The sequence below is a fragment of the Miniopterus natalensis genome, chromosome 7 (assembly GCF_054644295.1).
Source record: "Miniopterus natalensis isolate mMinNat1 chromosome 7, mMinNat1.hap1, whole genome shotgun sequence".
Lineage (NCBI taxonomy): Eukaryota > Metazoa > Chordata > Mammalia > Chiroptera > Miniopteridae > Miniopterus > Miniopterus natalensis.
The window spans coordinates 35,265,345-35,286,508 of NC_142087.1; the positions used below are offsets into that span (position 1 = coordinate 35,265,345).

General features: G+C 56.1%; 1 protein-coding gene across 1 annotated transcript; it reads left to right on the forward strand.

The window, feature by feature from the left end:
* Window positions 1–2,549: 2,549 nt before the first annotated feature.
* Window positions 2,550–21,077, forward strand: SALL3 (spalt like transcription factor 3). Its single transcript, XM_087818608.1, has 3 exons — window positions 2,550–2,688; window positions 14,069–17,571; window positions 19,331–21,077. The coding sequence occupies exons 1-3, from the start codon at window positions 2,607–2,609 to the stop codon at window positions 19,760–19,762; spliced, it is 4,017 nt and encodes a 1,338-aa protein (XP_087674734.1). The 5' UTR covers window positions 2,550–2,606; the 3' UTR covers window positions 19,763–21,077.
* Window positions 21,078–21,164: the final 87 nt, after the last annotated feature.

Below are 21,164 nucleotides of genomic sequence, written 5' to 3' on the forward strand. Positions count from 1 at the left end.
GAGGAGGAGTCGGTGCCCTGGGGCCAGGAGGCTGTGGGGAGCCAGGCTCCGGCTTCCTCCGAAAGCTACAGACGCCGCGGGAGCTACAGGCTGCTTCTCCCCAGAGTGTCGAATAAAAAAAAGGAGAGAGAGAGAATTAATCAAGTCACAAAAAGCAGTGCACCTCGAACCAGGAGACCGACCCTCCGACCACCGTTTCGCATTCTTTCTCCTAGAGAGTGGTCACCTTTCCGCTGCGACTCGGAAACTTCCCCAAACTCTAGTCTGTCTGTAAATTAGACAAAAACCTCCCCTCTCTGCAACCGTCCCTGCCCCTTCCCCTTCTCTCCCCAGGAAAGTTCATGGCCCACACTCGCCCCAAAGCCGGGCTGCAAACTTTTCACTGCCCAGCGCCTCTGCGCCGGCGGCAGGAGCGTCCCCCAAACGCTCGCAGCCTTTGGGAAAGTTCACGGCGTTAAGGCAAAGTAAGGTTATTTCCCCCATCGCTGAACCATCCAAGCGGCCGTGGTGTGTGTGGGGGGGGGGGGGGGGGGCAACTCTAGATTTCGGACCCCTCCTATTGGTCATTTCAAAAACAAAATCACCTAAACGATTTGCCCGCCACCAAAAAGCAAGTCAAAACCAACATTAAGGGATTTTTTTGTTTTCGGCAGAAGTGGCGGTGGGGGGCTGTTCGGAGACGATTCCAACCTGTGCGCTTCGTTCCTTGGTACAATTTCCCTGCGCTTTCCCGGAGCCCAAAGCCGTTGCTTCGTGAAAGTTACACAATTAGAGGCGGGTGGGAGAATGCGGGCGGGGAAGAGGGAAGATTCTAGAACGCGGAAGCAGCCTGCGGTGAGCGTGGCGAGCGCCGCAGGATCGGGGTCCGTCCTGGGGGGCGCGTGTCCCGCGGCCAAGCAGAACCCCACCTCCAGCCACGCGAGGAGCTCGCAGCCCTCCGGGCGCCCGGGGCTGGCTGGTCACCACCCGGTTCCCCCCCAGCGCACGACACTGGGGAAAGCGCCTGGAGGCCATCTGTGCCCACGCTACGCACTAGCCAGGGCCACTTGTAAGGACGAAAAGAAGAAATTTAGGAAATTAAAAAGACATACTGGGGCGAGGGACGCGGGCGCGGCGACTGCAGGGCCTCGGCACAAGCCGGCTGCCGCTCGGGAACGTAGAACACTCGCGGGAGTGAGCGCGGGAGTGGGCGAGCGCGCGTGTGCGCGGCTGCGGCTGGGGGTGCGCGCGCGGCTGCGAGGGCGCGTGCGTGTGACCGCCGACGAAGAGGGGGTGCGTGTGCGGGGAGCGCGCGCCAGAGGGTGTCAGTCCGGACGCGCGCGACCCCCTCCCCGCCCCTCCCCCACCACGTCACCCCCGAAAGCCACGGCACACGGCGGGCCGCGCGCGGGACTTCCGTGGACTTGGAACTTTCGGTCGCGCGGCCTCGGGCACCCCGAACCCCTGCCCACTCCGCAGGTGCCTCGGCACCAAACCCAACGGGAAAGGGAAGTGGGGGGAGGGACATCGGGGCCCCGCCATCCCCTCCCTTCCCCTGGATTTAAGGGCCGCCGGCAGCGGGGAGGCCCGGTGGGCGGCCGAGGGGGCCCAGGGGGCCGAGGCGGCCCCGGTGGAGGCGGCGGGCGGGGCGGGCACGGCGGGCACTCCCGAGCCGGAGGGGACCGGGAGGGGGGAGGACGGGGGGTGACGGGGAGCGGAGGGAGGGAGAACCGAGGGGAGGGCGGGGAGGGGAGGGGAGGAGCCGCGCGGCCCGCGCCGCTTCCGAACCGGAAAGTTGGTCTTGCCGAAGTCCCGCCACCCCGGCGTGCGCGCACCGCTCCGCTCCGGCCGCGAGCCTCCGAGCCGGGCCCGCCGCAGAGGGAGCCGCGGAAGGGACAGCAGCCGGGAGAGAAGGTCCGGAGAGGGGGCACCTGAGCCGGAGCGGGGCTGGCAGGCCGAGCGGCGCTGCGCCTCGCCGCGGAGGAGCGGAAGCGCCCGGCCGGCCTCCGCGCCCCGGAGCGCAGGAGGCGCGGCGCCCGAGCGGCCGGGAGACAAAGGCGTCGGCCGGAGCCCTGCCCGCAGCCGCTCTCCCCGGGAGGGGCGGCCGAGCGGCGGCGGGGGGGCGCGGCGCGGGGCGCGGGCGGCGGCGCAGACACTCTATAAAGGGGAGAGCCCGGCGCGCCGGCGGAGACGGCGCCGCGCGGACGCCGCCAAAGTTTGCTGCCTGCGCCCTGGGCAGGGGCGGCCGCCGCGCCCGCCGCTCCCGGCCGCCGAGCGGCACCTGGGCGCCGGGCAGCGCGGAGCCCGCGATGTAGGCGGCGCTGGGCGGCGCGCTCCCAGGTCCCCGGGCGCCAGCCGCCTCCTCGCCCGCGCGGCCGCTAATTGCGAGCGCGGCCTCATTTGCATAGGCCGCCGGAGTCCGCTGGAGGCCGGCCAATCCGCGCGGCCCTCCGCTAATGGACATGCATTATTCACCAGCCTAATTGCTCAGCCCCATGCGCGGCCCGCGCAGCCGCCGCCGCCGCCCGCGCCCCGCGCCCCGCGCCCGCCCGGCCGCCCCGCGCCGTCCCCGCCGGCCGCCCCGCTGATGCCGCTGCCCCGCGCGGGGCCCGCGCGCCGCTAGCAGCATGTCTCGGCGCAAGCAGGCCAAGCCCCAGCACCTCAAGTCGGACGAGGAGCTGCCGCCGCCTGAAGGGGCTCTGGAGCACGGTGAGGGGCCGCGGGGTGGCGGGGCGGGGGCCGGGACAGCTGGGCGGCGGGGGCGACCGCGCGCCGCGGAAGGTCCCTAACTGCGGCGAGCCAGTGCCCCCCGCGCGGCGCCGGGCCGGGCAGGCGGGCCGCGGGGACCGGTCCTCCGCTGGAGCGCGTTGCGCGGAGAGTTGCGGACGAAGTAAACTTGGCTCAGCCGCCGGGAGTTGGGGAGCTGTGCGCGGGGCTGGGCGTGGGCGGGAGGGGTCCGCGCCGCCTCCTCCGCGCCGCCCCTCGGGCTCCCTGCGGCCGGACCCGGGGCCGGTCTCGGCGACCCCGGCGTTCCCCTGGCGGACGCGGCGGCGGAGACGCGTGCGAGGCTCACCTACCTCTGGACGCGGGCCGGGCAGCTTTGTTCGGCGTCCGGGCGCCCCGGGCAGTGCGCGGTCGGATCTGGGCCGCTGCCGGGACCCCGGCCTGTCCCCTACCCCGCTGGGTCCGCCTCGTGCGCCCGGAGGCCGTGGAGCCCCGAGTCCCGGCGAGCTGACAAACCGGTGATGCGGCTCTGGAGCGAGCAGACCCTGTTGCCCGGCCTTGCCTAATGGCCGCCTGGGGACTTACCCCGGGGTGAGCTCGGCCGCGGCGCCGGGGGCCCGTGCGGGCGGCGCACCCGGCGCGTCCCGGCGGCTCTAAGTTTGCTCGGCCTGCTCTCGCGTTTCCGCGGCGCCGCGGGGACGCCTCGTCCCCCAGCGAAGGCAGGAGCCGCGCGGTGAACCCGGCGCCGCCGGCCCGACCTCCTCCCGGGAAGTTTTGGGCCCGAATCCTGCGCGGTGCCGCCCGGGGCGCGCGGGGTCCCCAGGGTGCGACACCAGGACGCAGGGAGGCCCGCAGCTGCCCCGCGGCGCGGACATCAAATAGTTCCTTAAAACGCACGCCGGCTAACTTTTGGATGAACCGATTATAAGTTGTTTGGAGGCCGATACGCATCCTTTTACCAAGAGAATTAGGTTTTCTGCAGAAAATCACAGGAACGGGCATTGGTCACACGGTGTTGTGAAGTTTGACTAAGCGGGTACCCTGCTCGTCGGGACGGAGAAAGGGGGAAAACGCTTAGGACACGGCCGGGAGCTCCCTAAATAAAATGCGTGAACTGGGCCTTCCTGCCGCTCGGAGGTGAGGCCGCGGCGCTGGGCAGCCTCTCGCCCGGGATTGGAACCGGAGATATGCTAAAAAGAAACGCTTGCATATGGTGGGTGGATTAGGGACAAAGGATCTTTTTGTCATGGAAATGGATTTTTTTGTTTTGTTTACTTCATCACATAGAATTTCTCACACTTGGTTTGTTTTGTATCGCCCTCAATGACTACATGATCAAATGAATGGATTTATTTCTGCCGAATGAGAAAGACAGCCTTCCCTTCAAAAGAACTACATTGCATCCCAGTGAGGAATGTTAAAGCTTCATTATCCTGGCCCCTGAATAGCTTAAAATCGGCTTTCACAGGCGCCCCAAAATGCAACAATGTAAATACTTCTCAGCTTTGTAGGGTCGTTATCAAAATGTGCAACGTCTCCTTTTATTAAAGCATATTTTAATTAATAGAGTAAAACCTCTGGTATTTAACAATTAACGAGCTGAGGCTCTGCTATTCATTTTTAATTTCACTTCAGAAATGTGAGCTTGGTGAACCTAATAGTGTAAACATGTTAGGGGGATATAGCCCATATTTGAAAACCTAGGATGGAATAAATTATTTACAAATTCTCTTTTGAAATTCCCCTCGTTGCTGCCGAATTTATTTAGAGGTGAAGCATTCAGGTTTTATACCTGCTGGAGGATTAAAGTTTTTGCCAAACCTGTGTTTTTCCGCCATTGAGAGTTACTATTCCAGATAGTAACACAGTTTCTCATCATGTTTTGCAACAGGCCAAAAACAGCCTGTCTGGGGCTGAGCCTTTGTCAAGTAGTGTGTTCCCTCCATTATTTTAAGGATAGTTTAGGCAAACTATTTAAAAAATAGTTCTTTCTGATTTAATTATTCTGAAGCTGATTGTTCACAGAGCATAAAAGATACTGTGTTCTCTGCTCACTCAAGGAGCACTTGTGTATGGTACTGGGGCCCTGGCTGTCATTAGTCAGATAGCTAAAGTATTTTTTAAAGATAAATGGTTGTGAAAACTAAATTACTCCAACATGAACCAGATCTCAAAATTGTAACTTTGTGAAACACAATGGAAATAACAGACTATGCAAGAAGTTACAAGGGAGCTAAGTTAGTTTACATTGTTTCAGGAACAAAGTAAATAATTCCTTTGTATCACTTTGGGTGTGACATTAATTAAAGCAGTAGATGCATTCAGTAAAATGGAAGGCTATTGATTAATGCCATGAAAAACAGACATTATATGTAAAATTTTAGTATAACATGGGGTGGCAGAGACCCACCGCCGTATTCACTTACAGCAAAAAGACTTTATTTCTTAAAAAAGAAATAAGACTTTTTCCCAGACCTTGGTTTTTAGACAAGCAGTGAGAAAGATAGCTATACAAAAACAGCTTCCATGCTATCCAGACCTTATTGCTGCAGGAATGAAATATGATTGTGTACTTAAAATGAGGAAAAGTAATCATGATTTTTGTGACGTTGCAAAGTTACCCTGTTGTAAAATTTAAGGGTGACTGAGACTTACGTTCCCAATAGAAACAATCTTCTACTGTTTCTGAAAATTTAGAAATGCGTGTGTTGCAGCTTTAGGATTCAGTTAAATGTCTGCCACCAATAATGAAATCCCTGGAGCCAGCTGAATATTTTTGTTCTAAGGAAAAGTAATTAAAACTTCCAATGGCAGAAGAGTACTTAACACGCCTGCTAAGAACTTTAAAAGGTGCAACATTGCTATGCTTTACCATATAAAACACAACTTAATAAAGATGCATTTTACTGTCGTTACAGAGAAAACGTGTTTAAGGAAGAACAAAAGGATATTATAATTTAAAACAATTTGCCATCGTGTGTTTTGTTTGTTAGCACTAATTGCTTCAAAGTGTGTTTTTATTTTCAGTCATATGGCTATCTTAAAAAATCCCTTTAAATGTGGTGAGCATGTGATTTAAGAATTTGCCAGTGGTGTTCACAGACTGTGTTTAAGTTAAGGGAAAGGAGGCCACCAGCCCTGGTGCAGAGGGCTTTCCTCTTTTATCTGTATATGCATGGTTTGCCTTGAGCCCCCCCCCCCCCACACACACACACATTTACAATTCAGCATTCGAAAAGGAAACAACACGAGAGGCACTTTCTAACGTTGGTTGGCAGATTGTTTTCTCTGAGACGGGAAAGGTGAAAAGTAAGTCAGAGGGAAATGGGAGAGGAGGACTTTGCAAACATTTATTTTCAAAAATAACATTTAAAAAGCTTACCCTGTTTAGAAATGCATCCTTCGGTGGTCAACAGAAAGCTGCCAATTAATTTCCACCTCTCCGAGGAGGAGCTGATTACCTAACAGTGGGGGTTTTTATGCCCATTTTAAACTTCCCCAACATCTGATAATCCAGCATTTTTAGATCTGTTTGGAGCCAGGGAAGGAGAAGGTATGGCCCCACAGCAGGAATTACTTAGCAAGCTGATTATTTTTTGTATACAAGATGATGGCACAACTGGGTCAGGTTTCATTTCCAACTGCAATCTCCCAGGCTGTGCCATGCTTCTCAAGGTAGCTCTCAGAACACTCTCTTTTGGGGGGAATTCAGAGTAAAGCCAAGGTCTCCCTCTGCACTGAGCGTCCGTTGGAATTTAGCATTCTCAAATGGAAGCATTGGCACAGGCTTTTATTCAAGTAAAATTAAAATCTCCTTAGCTGCTGGTGAGGTTATGCACTGTCCTTGTGCTGCAGGACAGTTTCAGAGGTGATTTTTGAAGGTTTTGTCCTGTTTTTATTTCCCTGCATGATCCCTCCGTCCACTAGTTGCCAGAGTCAGGCCAACGTGCCCTGGTCCGGTGAAGACGAGTGCTAATCGTGCTGCTGGTGAGAGGCTCGTAATCACAGCCCGTGTTACATTGTTGCCATTTCATATAAAACCAGACATAAAATCTGTAAAAATCGAATGTTTTCCTATTGCCTTAAATAAACTTCTATATTAAAAATAAAACTTGTCCTTAGGTGTTTCTCTTCTAATTTGAATGCCTTTATGAATTAAAATGCAGTGAGCTCTCTGTGTGATTTCCAAGCCGACAGACAAGGCAAGGTGTGTTACAGAACGTGTAAAATATTAATTGAAATAATAAAATAACGTAATGGGCTCCACTTAGGTTAGAGATTAGGGTTGGTCTGTTTGTTAATTAAAGGGAAGGGTTCTCCAGGCTGAACGGATGGCCGCCCGGGAGACCCCGCGATGCCAGCATCTAAACCCGGTCCTCGGGGGCCTGTCTTTTCCCATCACCCCGGAGTAGCTCTGTTTCCCCTCGGGGATCCCCACCCCCTCTGCCTTCCGGAAAGCCTTCCGCCCGCCCGCCCGCCGGCGGCCTGGGCCCTGGGGTCTGAGGTCTGGGAGAAGGTGGGGCTGCAGAGCTGGCTGGCTCCGGAGGGCTCCCTGAAGGTGGGTCATTAGAAGAGCTCTGACAAGACGTGCTGATTTAACCTTTGCCTGCTTGGCCTGCCAGGGGTGGCCACTAGATGTCAAACTCATAATACAATTAGTGCATCTGTGCTGTTGCTGTTCTATCAAGTGTTAACACAGGATCCGAGTGTTAACTGGAGCCTCGTGAGTTTGCTCTGGGCTGCTGGGCTTATCAGAGGCCCATCTCGCCCAGCACAAGTGTTTATAGTTCTTAGAGGACCAAGAGCGGGTTCTTTTGTGTGGCTGTTACATCTTGAACTGTTTAATTAACCCTGCAGGTGCGGTGCCACTCGGTCTTAATTCCTCGGCATGGTCTTTTCTCGAGAGGGGCCTCGCAGCGCTGTCGGGCAGTTCTGTTGCGTGACCCGTGGACGTGCAGAGCCACTGGCCTCAGTGACCGGGGCAGTCGCTTTTCCAGGATGATTTTTTTGCACATATGTAAACTTTGCCAGTAGAGACGGAACAGAGTAGTGAAGTGGTGACGCATAGAGATGATTTAATGACCTCCTCCAAGTGCAGAGTCTGATGGGGACAGGGATCCGGGCCCTGCTCTGGACACGATGTCCCCCCTGCCTCTCCGGGGCCATTTGGACCCAGGTGTTTGCACCTCTAAGTGGTTTTGCTTATTTCTGTGTTTTAAGAATAGTCAGTGGGAAAGACAACCAGGCCTGGGCCACTCTCGAGTGGGCACGAAATAGCACATTTAAGTCCGTGTGTCACATCTGAGCGTCAGCCTCCTGAACCCTGACCCACAGTGACCTGCAGGAACCTCGCTTTCACCCCTCACGGAACTTCGATGAGATGGTTCTCCTCGGCCGGTGTGCTTCAGGTCTGTGCTGTTGCTGGCGGAGATGGTGACGTGTGGGTGTCCATCAGCCGTGTGGCCACAGCCTGCGTCGCGATGGAGGAGCCATTGTGCAACCTCCAAGTGTCACAAGCATCTTACTCTCGGACACGGCATCCAGGCAGGTAGTCAGAACAAGTGTGGGGGGGTGTCTGCTGTCCTTCTGCTTGTGGCCAGAGAGGAAAGTGTTTGCCTGCCCGGGTGCCTCGCCACACACATTAAAAACTGCAAATGTTTCCGGCAGAAGACGCTTGGTGGCTGTGCCACAGGTGGTCGCTACTTAACAAATTTGAGCTGTGGGCCACCGAGCGGAGCGGAGCGGAGCAGGCGCGGTCAGCACGGGCGTTCGGCATAGCGACAGTGCCCTCCACCGTCGGCTGCGGGCTCTCCAGCCTGGGGTCTGGGGGAAGGACACAATTTCTCCGTTGCGTCTGGAGTTTCTTCTACATTGTTAGACACAGTGGGGGTCTCTATTTGTCTCCTCCTGCGTCGCAGCTTGGGCTCAGTGTGTGATAATTCATCTTTCTTTATGGGATTCAAAGCTATCATAAGGAGTTAAAAAGAATTAATTTGCAAGAAAATAAGTGTCTCCTAACGATTTAGGGAAACTTGAAAAATGCTTTCTGGATTTTTCAGGGATGGCGAAGACAGAGGGGAAAGTGCCCTTTTTCTGTCCTAAAGACCCACGTGGGCTTTTAAAAGTTACTCATTAAAGTGGGGAAGTTAACGTCCTCGCGTACTGAACACCTTTACTTCTTTTGTTAATGGTGCGGGATTTAAAATGTGTAGCAAAAGTGTAGCAGAGTGAAGGTGAGCTCTTGAGGCTCAGAAACAAAGTCAGAAAACGCTGGTTTACTGCTTCTTTGTAACTGATTGGCTTCTTTACAAGGCCTCGTGCTCCTGGGAAGAGAAAATTACAAAGCCACGCTAAGAACTGTAGTTTGAATTTTTTAAAGAAAGCTTGTGTCTCCAATATTCTTATATATGTCCCAACAGTGTTTCCCTTGTGGCTTCAAAACGATCCTCGTGGGTGGGGACATTCTGCCACATCCCTCTTCCCAGGGCAGACATGGTCCGTGTGTGTTATATAACAGACCAGGAACTGAAGCTGAGAGAATTGGGAAACGGGCAGTTGTTTTTTTTTTGGGGGGGGGGAGGTCCTTTCACACTGAGAGAATGATCCTATGAATAGGAACTGTTTTGTTAAACATTCTCTGTGTGTTTTATGATTGAGAAGGGGAAAAAAAACCTGCGTTTGTAAGACGGTCGTGGACGCTGTCCCTTTGTTAGGGACCTTCTGTGAAAGGCCTGAGGACCGACTTTCCCTCTGCTAAGGAAGCGAGAAGCAGGACTTGCTCAGGAAGGTGTGAGCAGGGATAGAGCTGGAAACATCTGAGGTGTAAACAGCCGGCGTGGGCATCGCTGCAGGCTAATTACGCATTTCCTCTTACACGGAGAGGCTTCTGCTCAGCTGTCTCCTCCCTCCTGATGCCTTCAGGAGGCAGATTCCGCGTCAAGTCCTGGGCCCGACCCCGAGCCAGGGGCTGGCACAGGTCTGGGGTTCCAGAAGCTGCCTGTTCCCAGGGCAGCGTCTTCCTCTTACTGACGCACAGCGAGGGCCACGCCACCTGGACTGGGCGCTCCCGCTCCCCAGGACCGCAGGCTCCGGGGGTCGGCTGGCATTTTTCTTTGCTGGTTCTGACGTAACCCTCATGCACTATAAATTCCTGCCTCATCCCTGGCCTGTTTACAATTTGAAATCTCAGTTGTTGAATAGTCAGTATGTTAAAAATAAATTGCTTTGACATTAATGATCATGTTTGCAAAGCTTGTTTCTCAGTCCCCCCTTAAGAAAGAAAGACTTTCCGATTGCAATGGAAATAAATGTCTCAAACGTGCACTGTCGGTACAGAGGCTCACGGACAGGCTTTTACCTTGAAATACAGATTTTCAGCCGTATCGAGAAAGGCAGGTGATAACTTCTATTTTTACGACACACAGGCCAGTTTAAATGTACATTTCATTAAGAGATGGGTGAATACATCTGAATCTGACTTCATATCGGCTTAAAACAATGGCAGGATTAAAGGGCTTTGGAAGTTATGTGATAAAACTGGGAGCTGCATTCGGATTTTCCCCACATGTGTTTTCCTGTTGCAGAGAGCATTTTTCAAAATGAATAAGTTTTGCCAGCTTAGCGCACGCACACTGTAACACAACGCACGCCTTCGCTGTGATGTGAAGAGCCATCGAGTTATAACAACTTATTTCACGTCTCTCCGAAGGCAGCCGGGGCCGTCCTCGCTCGGCGCTGAGGACCAGCCGCGCTGCTTCTGAGAGCTCTGTCCCCGTAAAACAGGCCCCTTCCGCTTACTTCCTACCAGTCAGTTCAGCTGAAGTGCTCATTGTGGCTGTTTAACAACATCCTTAAAATATGCACCCAAAATGTGACTTCCTTGGTGAAACACTGAAGTTTTTATTGGAATGCATTTTATTTAAAGCTGTCTCAGGAAATTTGTGCTTCTCTGTAACTCTGATGGAATGTTTGTCACACTCAGATTTTGAGCAAGAAAGGAGAGAACTGAACTGATCGTGTTATTGGGATTTCAAACAAACCCCAGTTAAAAAAAAAAAAAAAATTACAGGTGGTGATTCTAAACTATTCATCCAAAATAAATCTGGATTGTATTGAAGAATTTTTTTCTTCACTGATGGTAGTTTTTAAACTATGTTTTAAGCAAAAGGCAAATGTATTATGAAAATTGGCTTATAAAATCTAACAGTTCTCTGTTTTGTTTGGTTCATTAACATAATGAACTGTGAACAGGTCCAAATGGTCAAAATGCCATTTTTTACACAATTTCCTCTCTCTGATTTTAAAGGAATGTGTGTGGAAGGAGTGTTTACTGTGACAAGAATATCTTCATTATAGTTAGATACTCATCCCTTACCATTGCATTAGACAAAATGCCTTATTCATAGAAAGTGCTTAAATATTCTATGCCCAGTTTCTACAATTGAGAAATAGTTGTAAGTTTGCAAACCTGCCAATTGGGGGCTGGGAGGCTGTGGGAACATTTCCCAACTTTCATGCATTTGGAGGTGAACTCTCAAAATACTTAGACCATGGAAAAAATGGAAATGGAGAAATTTATCTCTAACTAGATTTGTTTGGGTGGATGAAGAACTTTGGGGCAAGTACATTGTAGGACAAAAGTCCTGTTCCTGTTTCACATGCCACAGTTTTCTACAGAGAAAACGGGGAGAACGCTCTTTGTGGAGATACAGTTTATTCACAATTAAGTAAGTTAAGTCATCCAACACTCACCACACTAAAAATAATCCAGAAATCAGCCTAATTTTTAAGCACTTTCTCAGTGAACTGTTTCCAGCACACAGTCCGTATAGAGAAACAGTGTTCTCTGAATGAGACATAACACTGTGCTGAACTGTGTAAAATTTGAAATGTATACACCATGAGAGGGCTTTTTTGTATCATTTGAAAGTGAAACATTTTGTCTCATCTAAGGATTTAAAGGTAGAAAATGTTTCAGAGTCAGCAATATTTAATTTCTTGGTATTTTTCTCTTTAAAAAGTATTAAAATAAAAATCTTCATGAAGATCAGGGCAGGCCTTTATATCATAGCTTTAAAATATTGCAAAAGAACTTTTAAAAATATTCTGCTCTGTATTTAGTGATCACAGTTACAATGTATGAACCCGACTCCAATGCGATTGCTTGTTGCAGATGGACTTTTTTTTTTTTTTCATGGCCACTTGGACTTTTAAGTACCTGGGTCTGCAGAGGAACATTCCACTAATACAAAGAAATTGAAAAGTAGCGAGTCTGTGCATTGTGTGATGATTTTTTAAATACATGACTAGAACTTCAGACAGTCCTTATTTACTGACCTTTAATTATTTACCTGAAGATTTTAGTTTTTGTTTTGTTCTTGCCCTGTTTCTTGACCTTAGCAGGTTTAGAGTTGGATTTTGCACACCTTGAGCAGAGTTAGGTCCTGGGAGTATTTATTTTGTTAATGTGCCATCTGCAGTATAAGTCAGCTGTCCTTGCTCCCAGCGATGCTCGGCCTCATTACTGCGCCCATCACATCCCTTCTTTCCCCGTAATGAGCCTCCTCCAGTCCGACCGTCCGCACCGACTTTAGTTTAAAAGTCCAGCAGGTCTTTATGGGCTGTGAGCCCTAACTTCTCCCCTTCAGATGGTTTGGCCAGTTACGAAAATGCTAATTGAACACCGCTAATAATTTTTTAAAGGCATGTATAAATTACCCGGCAGTAATGGCCTCATGGAGAGCAGCAAGCAGGCTAGCCTCAAAGATATTTTTACTTTCCAGTGCAGGGGCTAATGTTTATACACGAATTTTTTTTTTTTTTAAATCAGATTTTTCTACTGAAATGGGGCTGAATGAATTCTTTCCCCATAAACCCTACAAGGGAAAAAAAATACGGAGACGTCTCAGCAAGTGTCTGTGTTGGGAGTAGGACGGTAAACATTTCTGGGGCGCACACTTGGGGTGTCGTCTTATGCTCAGCTGCGCCCTTTGCCCGGTGGCAACGAGCTGATTGGCAGCTGTCACTTCTCCCTGTGGAGCTGATGTTGCTGCGAGTAGACAAAAGACCGTTAGGAGCCCGCGCGTCCGGCCGGCACCGAGCCCAGCGATCGCTGAGCGTCGCCCCTCGCCCCCGCCACCCAGAACCCGGGCAGGAAACGTTATCACATGTCGCCTCCTTGTTCCCGGGCAGCGTCTATTTGATCAGGTGTGAATTGGAGTTGTTCATTAAGCGGGGTGGTTGTTCAGCACAAGAGGGGTGGGGAAGTCAGGAAGTAGCTGCCTGCCGCAGTAATTAAACATGTGTGACCAATTAGAGGGCTTCCCGCCCGGCGCGGGCGTATGATCGGCTCAGCCTTTCTGCGGGAACAGACGAAACTAGGCAAGAGACGCGCCCGACGGCAGCATCCTCGCGTTCCCTGTGTCCGCGCGAGATGAACTTCAAATACGTGATTTCTAGCTTGTTAGCGGGCCGCCACACGCTATTGGCCGATAACAGGAACACAGCGTTTTGCTTCATTTCACCAAGAAATAAATACTGCATCCGATGGAGCCCACGAGTTGCGTGAAAAACGTGATTAATGTCAGGCCCGGACTAAGTGGGTGACATTTACCTGTAAGATCCTAAAACGTAGACGTGTCCCCGGCCCGTAAGAACCTCGCGGAGGGCCGGGAGGGTGCGGGATGGATTGGCCCATCGACCACACGCTGGGGAGACGGCGTTTCGGAGCCGAGATGAGAGAAGGGCTGTATCTTCTTTGTTACGTTTACAAGTGCGAGCATTTAGCTGAAATTTCCTACATGAACCAAGTGGCCGTTGGTCTGAAAGGAGCTATAGGATTGCGTTAAGCCTGTGCCGTCTCCCGGCGCGTAAAGATGATAAATCTGCGCTCCGGGGCCCGGGGAGGCGCGGCCGGCTCGCTGTCAGGTGCCGACGCGAGTTTGAAAGGTTACAGATTAGTTTAGCGATGTTAAGCGAACTGGCAAAGGCATCTCTAATTTTGCTGGAAACGAGGAGGCCGGGTGGCCGGGAGAATCCTAATGAGCCCATCAGGCCGGCTTTGTGCCGCAGACGGGGCGGCCACGGGCTGTATGAAAATATTGGAAATCAATGGCTTCTATGGAATTTCATTAGGAAGCGGCATCCACAATTGATAGAGCCTCATAATTTGATGGATGGTGCTAAGAAAATGATTAGCTGGCTAGAAGGGCCCGGGGAGCGCCCGTGCCGGGCGCCAGGAACGTTGAAGTAGGGTAATTTGTACAGAATAAAAAATATTGATTTTACGTATGTGCAGAATTCTGCAGCGGAGGGCGGGTCGTGGGGCCGGTCGCTCGCGACTGACGCGGTCTCTCGGTTTCCGCAGCGGCCCCCGGGGAAGGCGCGGACGACCGGGACAGCGGCGGGGACAGCCGGAGCGGCGGTGAGGAGACCAGCGTGTGTGACAGGTGCTGCGCCGAGTTCTTCAAGTGGACGGACTTCCTGCGGCACAAGAAGAGCTGCACGAAAAACCCGCTGGTGCTGATCATCAGCGAGGATGAGCCGGCCCCGGCCTCCGAGGAGTTTCCGGAAGCTTCTCCGGCCAGCTCCCCGAGCGCGCGGACGGAGAGCGAGGCCGCCGAGGAGGCGCCCGCCCCGGAGGGCGGGGAGGGTGGCGAGGTGAGGGCCCCGGAGAGGGAGGAGGAGCCCATGGACGTGGAGCCCCCCGCGGCCGACAAGAGCTTCCAGGGCCCGGGCCCCTCCCTCCCGGGGAAGCCGCCCCTACCTCAGGCCCCCGAGCCGGCGCCCGTGGCCGCCTACGGCATGCCGAGCACCAACGTGACGCTGGAGACCCTGCTGAGCACCAAGGTGGCCGTGGCGCAGTTCTCCCAGCACGCGAGGGCTGCGGGCGCGGCGGGCTCGGGCGGCGGGGTGGCGGCCGTGGCCGTGCCCATGATCCTGGAGCAGCTGATGGCCCTGCAGCAGCAGCAGATCCACCAGCTGCAGCTCATCGAGCAGATCCGCAGCCAGGTGGCCATGATGAGCCGCCAGCCCCTGAGGCCGCCGCTGAACCCCGGGGCCACCGTGGGGGCCCAGAGCGCCCCGGGGCCCGCCTCCGGCCAGCTCCCGGGGCTGGCCACGCACTCCGCCCTGCAGCTGCCCTCCGGGGCCGCCCACGTCCCCACGGCGCCAGGCCCCTCCGCCCAGCCCGCAGCCTACGAGGGCGCCCAGCCGCTGTCCCAGCCGGGGTCTGGGGCGAGCACCCCGCATGTCCCCGGCGGGGGCCCCTCGGTCCCCGAGTCCAGCGGGCCGGCATCCTCCAGCGTGGCCCCCGCCTGCGCCAACCCGGCCTCCGCGGCCGGCGCCCCCGGCGGCACCTCACAGCCACAGAAAGCCCCCACCCCGCCCGCCCTGGGGCCCAGCCCGCTGCTTAGCTCGGCGCCCAGCCTGCCAAACCCTCTTCTACCTCAGACTTCTGCCGGCAGCGTCATCTTCCCCAACCCGCTGGTCAGCATCGCGGCCACCGCCAACGCGCTGGACCCCCTGTCCGCCCTCATGAAGCACCGCAAGGGCAAGCCCCCCAACGTGTCGGTGTTCGAGCCCAAGGCCAGCGCCGAGGACCCCTTCTTCAAGCACAAGTGCAGGTTCTGTGCCAAGGTGTTCGGGAGCGACAGCGCCCTGCAGATCCACCTGCGCTCCCACACGGGCGAGCGGCCCTTCAAGTGCAACATCTGCGGCAACCGCTTCTCCACCAAGGGCAACCTGAAGGTGCACTTCCAGCGGCACAAGGAGAAATACCCCCACATCCAGATGAACCCCTACCCCGTGCCCGAGTACCTGGACAACGTGCCCACCTGCTCCGGGATCCCCTACGGCATGTCCCTGCCCCCCGAGAAGCCGGTCACCACCTGGCTGGACAGCAAGCCCGTGCTGCCCACGGTGCCCACGTCTGTGGGGCTGCAGCTGCCACCCACCCTCCCCAGCGTCGGCAGCTACGCCGACTCCCCCAGCCTCACCCCTGCCAGCCGCTCCCCGCAGCGGCCCTCGCCCGCCTCCAGCGAGTGCCCCTCCCTGTCCCCCGGCCTCAACAGCTCCGAGTCGGGGGCCCCGGCCACAGCCGAGTCCCCCCAGCCCGCGCTCGGCGGGTCTTCTCTGACCAAGACTGAGCCCGGGAGCCTGCCTTGCGCCAACGCCGGGACAGGGGAGGCCCCTGCCGGCGGGCAGGTCTCCGCGGCGTCCGCGTCGGCCAGCACCGCCCCCGCGGACAGCGGCGTCCCCGCCGGCCTCTGCAGCCCGGCCCTGGCCGCCGGCTCCGACCAGTTCAAGGCCAAGTTTCCCTTCGGGGGGCTGCTGGACTCCATGCAGACGTCGGAGACGTCCAAGCTGCAGCAGCTGGTGGAGAACATCGACAAGAAGATGACCGACCCCAACCAGTGCGTGATCTGCCGCCGGGTGCTGAGCTGCCAGAGCGCCCTCAAGATGCACTACCGCACCCACACCGGCGAGCGGCCCTTCAAGTGCAAGATCTGCGGCCGCGCCTTCACCACCAAGGGCAACCTGAAGACGCACTTCGGGGTGCACCGGGCGAAGCCGCCCCTGCGCGTGCAGCACTCCTGCCCCATCTGCCAGAAGAAGTTCACGAACGCGGTGGTCCTGCAGCAGCACATCCGCATGCACATGGGCGGGCAGATCCCCAACTCGCCGCTGCCCGAGGGCCTGCAGGACGCCCTGGACGCCGAGCTCCCCTACGACGACAGGGCCGCCGAGGCCCTCAGCAGCCTCGAGGACGACGCGGGGGAGACGTCCATGGAGGAGGACCCCGAGCCGCGGGACCCGGCCGGCGACCCGTCCAGGCCGCTGCTGCCCTGCGCGGGCTCCTGCCCGCCCTCGCCGCCCTCCGTCATCTCCAGCATCGCCGCCCTGGAGAACCAGATGAAGATGATGGACTCGGTCATGAGCTGCCCGCGGCTGGCGGCCCTGAAGGCCGTGGAGAACGGGTCCGGGGACAGCGACCGCCTCAGCAACGACTCCTCGTCCGCCGTGGGCGAGCTGGAGAGCCGCAGCGCGGGCAGCCCGGCCCTGTCCGAGTCGTCCTGCTCCGTGCAGGCCCCGTCCCCCGTCCACAGCCACAGCGAGAGCCTGCCCTCCAAGTCCCCGGGCCTCAGCAGCCACGAGGAGCCGCTGGACCTTCCGCTGAAGACCGAAAGGCCGGACAGCCCGCCCCCCGCCCCCGAAAACGGGGGCGCCCTGGACCTCACGGCCGCCCACCCCGGCCGGCTGGCCATCAAGGAGGAGGCCCCCTTCGGCCTGCTGTTCCTGAGCAGAGAGCGGGGTAAGTGTGAGCGCGCCGCGTGTCCCGTCTGCGGCAAGCCCTTTGCCTGCAGGAGCGCGTTGGAAATCCACCGCCGCAGCCACACCAAGGAGCGCCCCTTCGTCTGCGCGGTCTGCGGGCGCGGGTGCTCGACGGCCGGTAATTTAAAGCAGCACTTGCTGACCCACAGACTGAAGGGGCTGCCCTCTCCGTTATTTGACCCCCACTTTGCTCTAGGTCCCAGCCAGAGCGCCCCTAGCCTGGTCGCCGGCTCCGCGCCCGCCGTGATCAAAATGGAGGTGAACGGGCACGGCAAGGCCGTCGCGCTGGGCGAGGGCCCGCCGCTGCCCGCCGCCGCCCAGGTGCCCGCCGGGCCGCAGGCGGTGCTGAGCCCCGGCCTCGCGCCCATGCTGGCGCCCCCGCCGCGCCGGACGCCCAAGCAGCACAACTGCCAGTCGTGCGGGAAGACCTTCTCCTCGGCCAGCGCCCTGCAGATCCACGAGCGCACCCACACTGGGGAGAAGCCCTTCGGCTGCACCATCTGCGGCAGAGCCTTCACCACCAAGGGCAACCTCAAGGTGAGGCTGTGGGCGAGCCCTGGGGCGTCCCGGAGGCCCCACTCCCAGCGGTGTGGCAGGTGGGGCTTCTGCTGGTCAGGGGGACAAGCCGCTGGGGAGCCCACACAGTACAGTGTGTGAGTGCCTGTGGGAGTGTGTGTGTGCACATGTGGGTTAGTGTGTGCATGCGGGTTAGTGTGTGCACATGTGGGTTAGTGTGTGCACGTGTGGGTGTATGTGCGTTAGTGTGTGCGTGCGGGTTAGTGTGTGCACATGTGGGTTAGTGTGTGCATGTGTGGGTATGTGTGCATTAGGTGTGCATGCAGGTTAGTGTGTGCACATGTGGGTTAGTGTGTGCATGTGTGGGTGTATGTGCGTTAGTGTGTACATGTGGGTTAGTGTGTGCACATGTGGGTTAGTGTGTGCGTGTGTGGGTGTATGTGCGTTAGTGTGTACATGTGGGTTAGTGTGTGCACATGTGGGTTAGTGTGTGCATGTGTGGTGTGTGGGGGTTAGTGTGTACATGTGGGTTAGTGTGTGCATGTGTGCGTGTATGTGCATTAGCGTGCGCATGTGGGTTAGTGTGTGCACGTGTGGGTTAGTGTGTACACGTGTGCGTGTATGTGGGTTAGTGTGTACATGCGGGTTAGTATGTGCACATGTGGGTTAGTGTGTGCAAGTGTGGGTGTGTACATGTACGAGCATGAGTGTGTAGTGTGTGAGCACATGTGTAGTGTGTGCCTTGCGTGTGTCTAATGTGTGTGTGGATGAGTGCGTGTGTGTGTTGTGCACATGCAGGTGTGTGTGCACGGGTGTAGTGTGTACACCATGTGTGCACACATGTACATGCTCACAGTGATGTGTGCATGCTGTTCAGCTGCAGAACATCTCACCTCCCCCAGGGGGCTCGTGCAGCCTTTTCAGCATGGTAGCCTGTTGGGTGGCAGGCACCCTGCCAGGTGGGCAGGCCCAGGGCACTGCTTTCTAGAATCTTTTGACAAGACCAGCTGGGCCTTTAAACACCTGCCCCAGGCCAGAGGCTGGTCCTGTTGTCTGTCCTGCAGCTGCTGAGGGGGTGAGAAGCCCCCCAGCCCGAGGGCCAGAGCAACAGCTGGCGCTGGGTTCCTAGGTCAGTTTCCGCCTGCTGTCCACGCTCCCTGGGAGGTGGAGTGTGTGACAGGTGCTAGGTGACAGTGCAGGCCAGTGTCCCACTTTCAGCTAATGTGCTGCCCTCCGGCTGTGTCAGGTGCCTGCTGGGGTCTCAGTGACCTCTTCAGACACTGTGCAACGGTCAGTACCTGTGGCTACTACTTACTGAGGTCTCTGCCGACCACAGGTGCCCAGGGTGCTTCCTCCGTGTTCGGGAGGGAGGCACAGAGGAGCCAAGAGTTTCACGTAGGAGTCGACCTTGGGGGTGGGAGAGGCCCCTACACCAGGCTCAGGAGCCTAGAGGCCCTGAGCTTTGGGACATTCTCTGGGGTCTTTATCTCACACCTTGGGGGAGAGGGGAAGGTATTCGATCAATTTAATGAAGTCGAAGAAACATCAATGCATCGGCTGGTTTTGCTTTTTGTGTTTAGTAAAAAACATTGCACATTGATGTATAAGATGATCAGAAAAGTTTGCCTAACAGTGTCCTATTGTCCCCAAACGAAGGACTGGCTCAGAAACGAGTCCTGAGGGAGTCACACTGTGTGGGGGCGACACTCGGGCGTGCATTCGTGGGCACTCTGCCTCCTGCCGGCCTGCTCACATGGGTTGTCTCCCGTGTCTCACGCAGGTGCACATGGGCACTCACATGTGGAACAACGCCCCTGCGAGGCGCGGCCGCCGCCTGTCGGTGGAGAACCCCATGGCTCTGCTGGGGGGCGACGCCCTCAAGTTCTCGGAAATGTTCCAGAAGGACCTGGCGGCGCGTGCGATGAACGTGGACCCTGGTTTCTGGAACCAGTACGCGGCGGCGATCACCAACGGCCTGGCCATGAAGAACAACGAGATCTCGGTCATCCAGAACGGGGGCATCCCCCAGCTCCCGGTGAGCCTGGGCGGCAGCGCCATGCCCCCCGTGGGCTCCCTGGCCGCGGGCATGGACAAGGCGCGCACAGGCGGGAGCCCGCCCATGGTGGGCCTGGACAAGGCCGGCTCCGACTCGGGGGCCGGCCGGCCGTTCACGCGGTTCATCGAGGACAACAAGGAGATCGGGATTAACTAGCCCGCGCTCGGCAGCCCGCCTGCCGCGCTGTCCCTCCCACACGCCGTGACGTGTGACCACCGGGCTGCGCCCCTGCCGGCCCGGGTTCTCCTCACCGTTGTCCCCGGGGCAGAGAATCCGTTAACTGTGGCTGCTGGAAGGCCGCCTCCTGAGCGCTGCATGGTCCTCCTCTCTCGGTGAGCTGGGCCGTTCTTGAGAATTCTTCAACCTTTTCCATAAACGTAAGTCAAAAAAAAAAAAAGCGACGTCCCCGGGAAACCGCGCTGGGAGCAGGAAGGGCTCCGAGCACACCCGCTGCGTCTCTCCTGAAACCTGACAATCCCGAGCGGGGCCAGGGGTCCCCTGCGGCGTTCCAGCGACACCCGCTCAAGATAGTCAGACGCTGAACTCCGTGTTTAGAACTCGCGTCCCGAAGACGTGGCCCCGTGCCCCCAGCGCCGTGTCTCACGACTGTACCTTTGTCTGTAGTATTTATGACGTTGCGATTATGCGGGTAACCGACGCGCAGCCCCGACTGGAACGGTAGCTTTCGTAATGCAGGATACACCCGGCGGTGTGTTTCGTTGTGTTTTTTTCTAAGCAGGATTTGTTTTACTATAAATACGTGGGTTCCTTCATGCAGGCAACATTGTGGCGTTCTCTTGGGAAAGATAGCATGCTTTCTGTGTGCAAGTACCTGTCAGTATCAAGCCTCTGTTTGCTTATTTAAACGTTTGTAGCTGCTCTGTGGACAGTTGCTCTCTAGTGTGGTCTGTGGCCCGGCGGCTGGGAACCAGTTACAGGCAAGCGTCGCCGCAAACCGCTCACAACATTATACGCCGTTGTGGGTCAACATCTCACTTATCAAAGCTGTAAAAATAAAGAGGTAATGTTTGTATAATGTGGTTGAAACTCTTAATTTATACTGTTGCACTTTTAGAATTTTGTACTAGGGAGGTTTGTCTATACTTTGAAGATTTAAAAAGATGTAAAATATTTTATAAATAGCTCTCTGATTTAAGGAAAATGGAAAAGGAAACTGTTACTGTCTGTTGTTTTGTCCCGAGCACAGAAAACATGAGGACCTGTGCTACTTAGAAAAGCCGCCAGGACCTGTCGGTTCCTCAGTCAGCGAGGGCCCGCCGTTCATCAGTTACGATGATTTATTTAACTTCTCTGCAAAGCGCGTTTGACAAAACCTCGAGGCGTTCGTCTTAGGAGGGTGACCCCGGGAGCCGGGAGCCGAGACGACGTGGCGTAGGTGCGGTTCCACTGTCAGTCTGTCTCTTCCTCCCACGCCCACGAGGGAGCCCCGACTGCCCTGGGCATAAATGGGGGAGACATATCAGCGTCCGGCGGGGTAGGCAGTAACTGGGAAACCCGCTCCACTCCTGGTTTGTCCGTCACCTTCTCAGATGCTAAC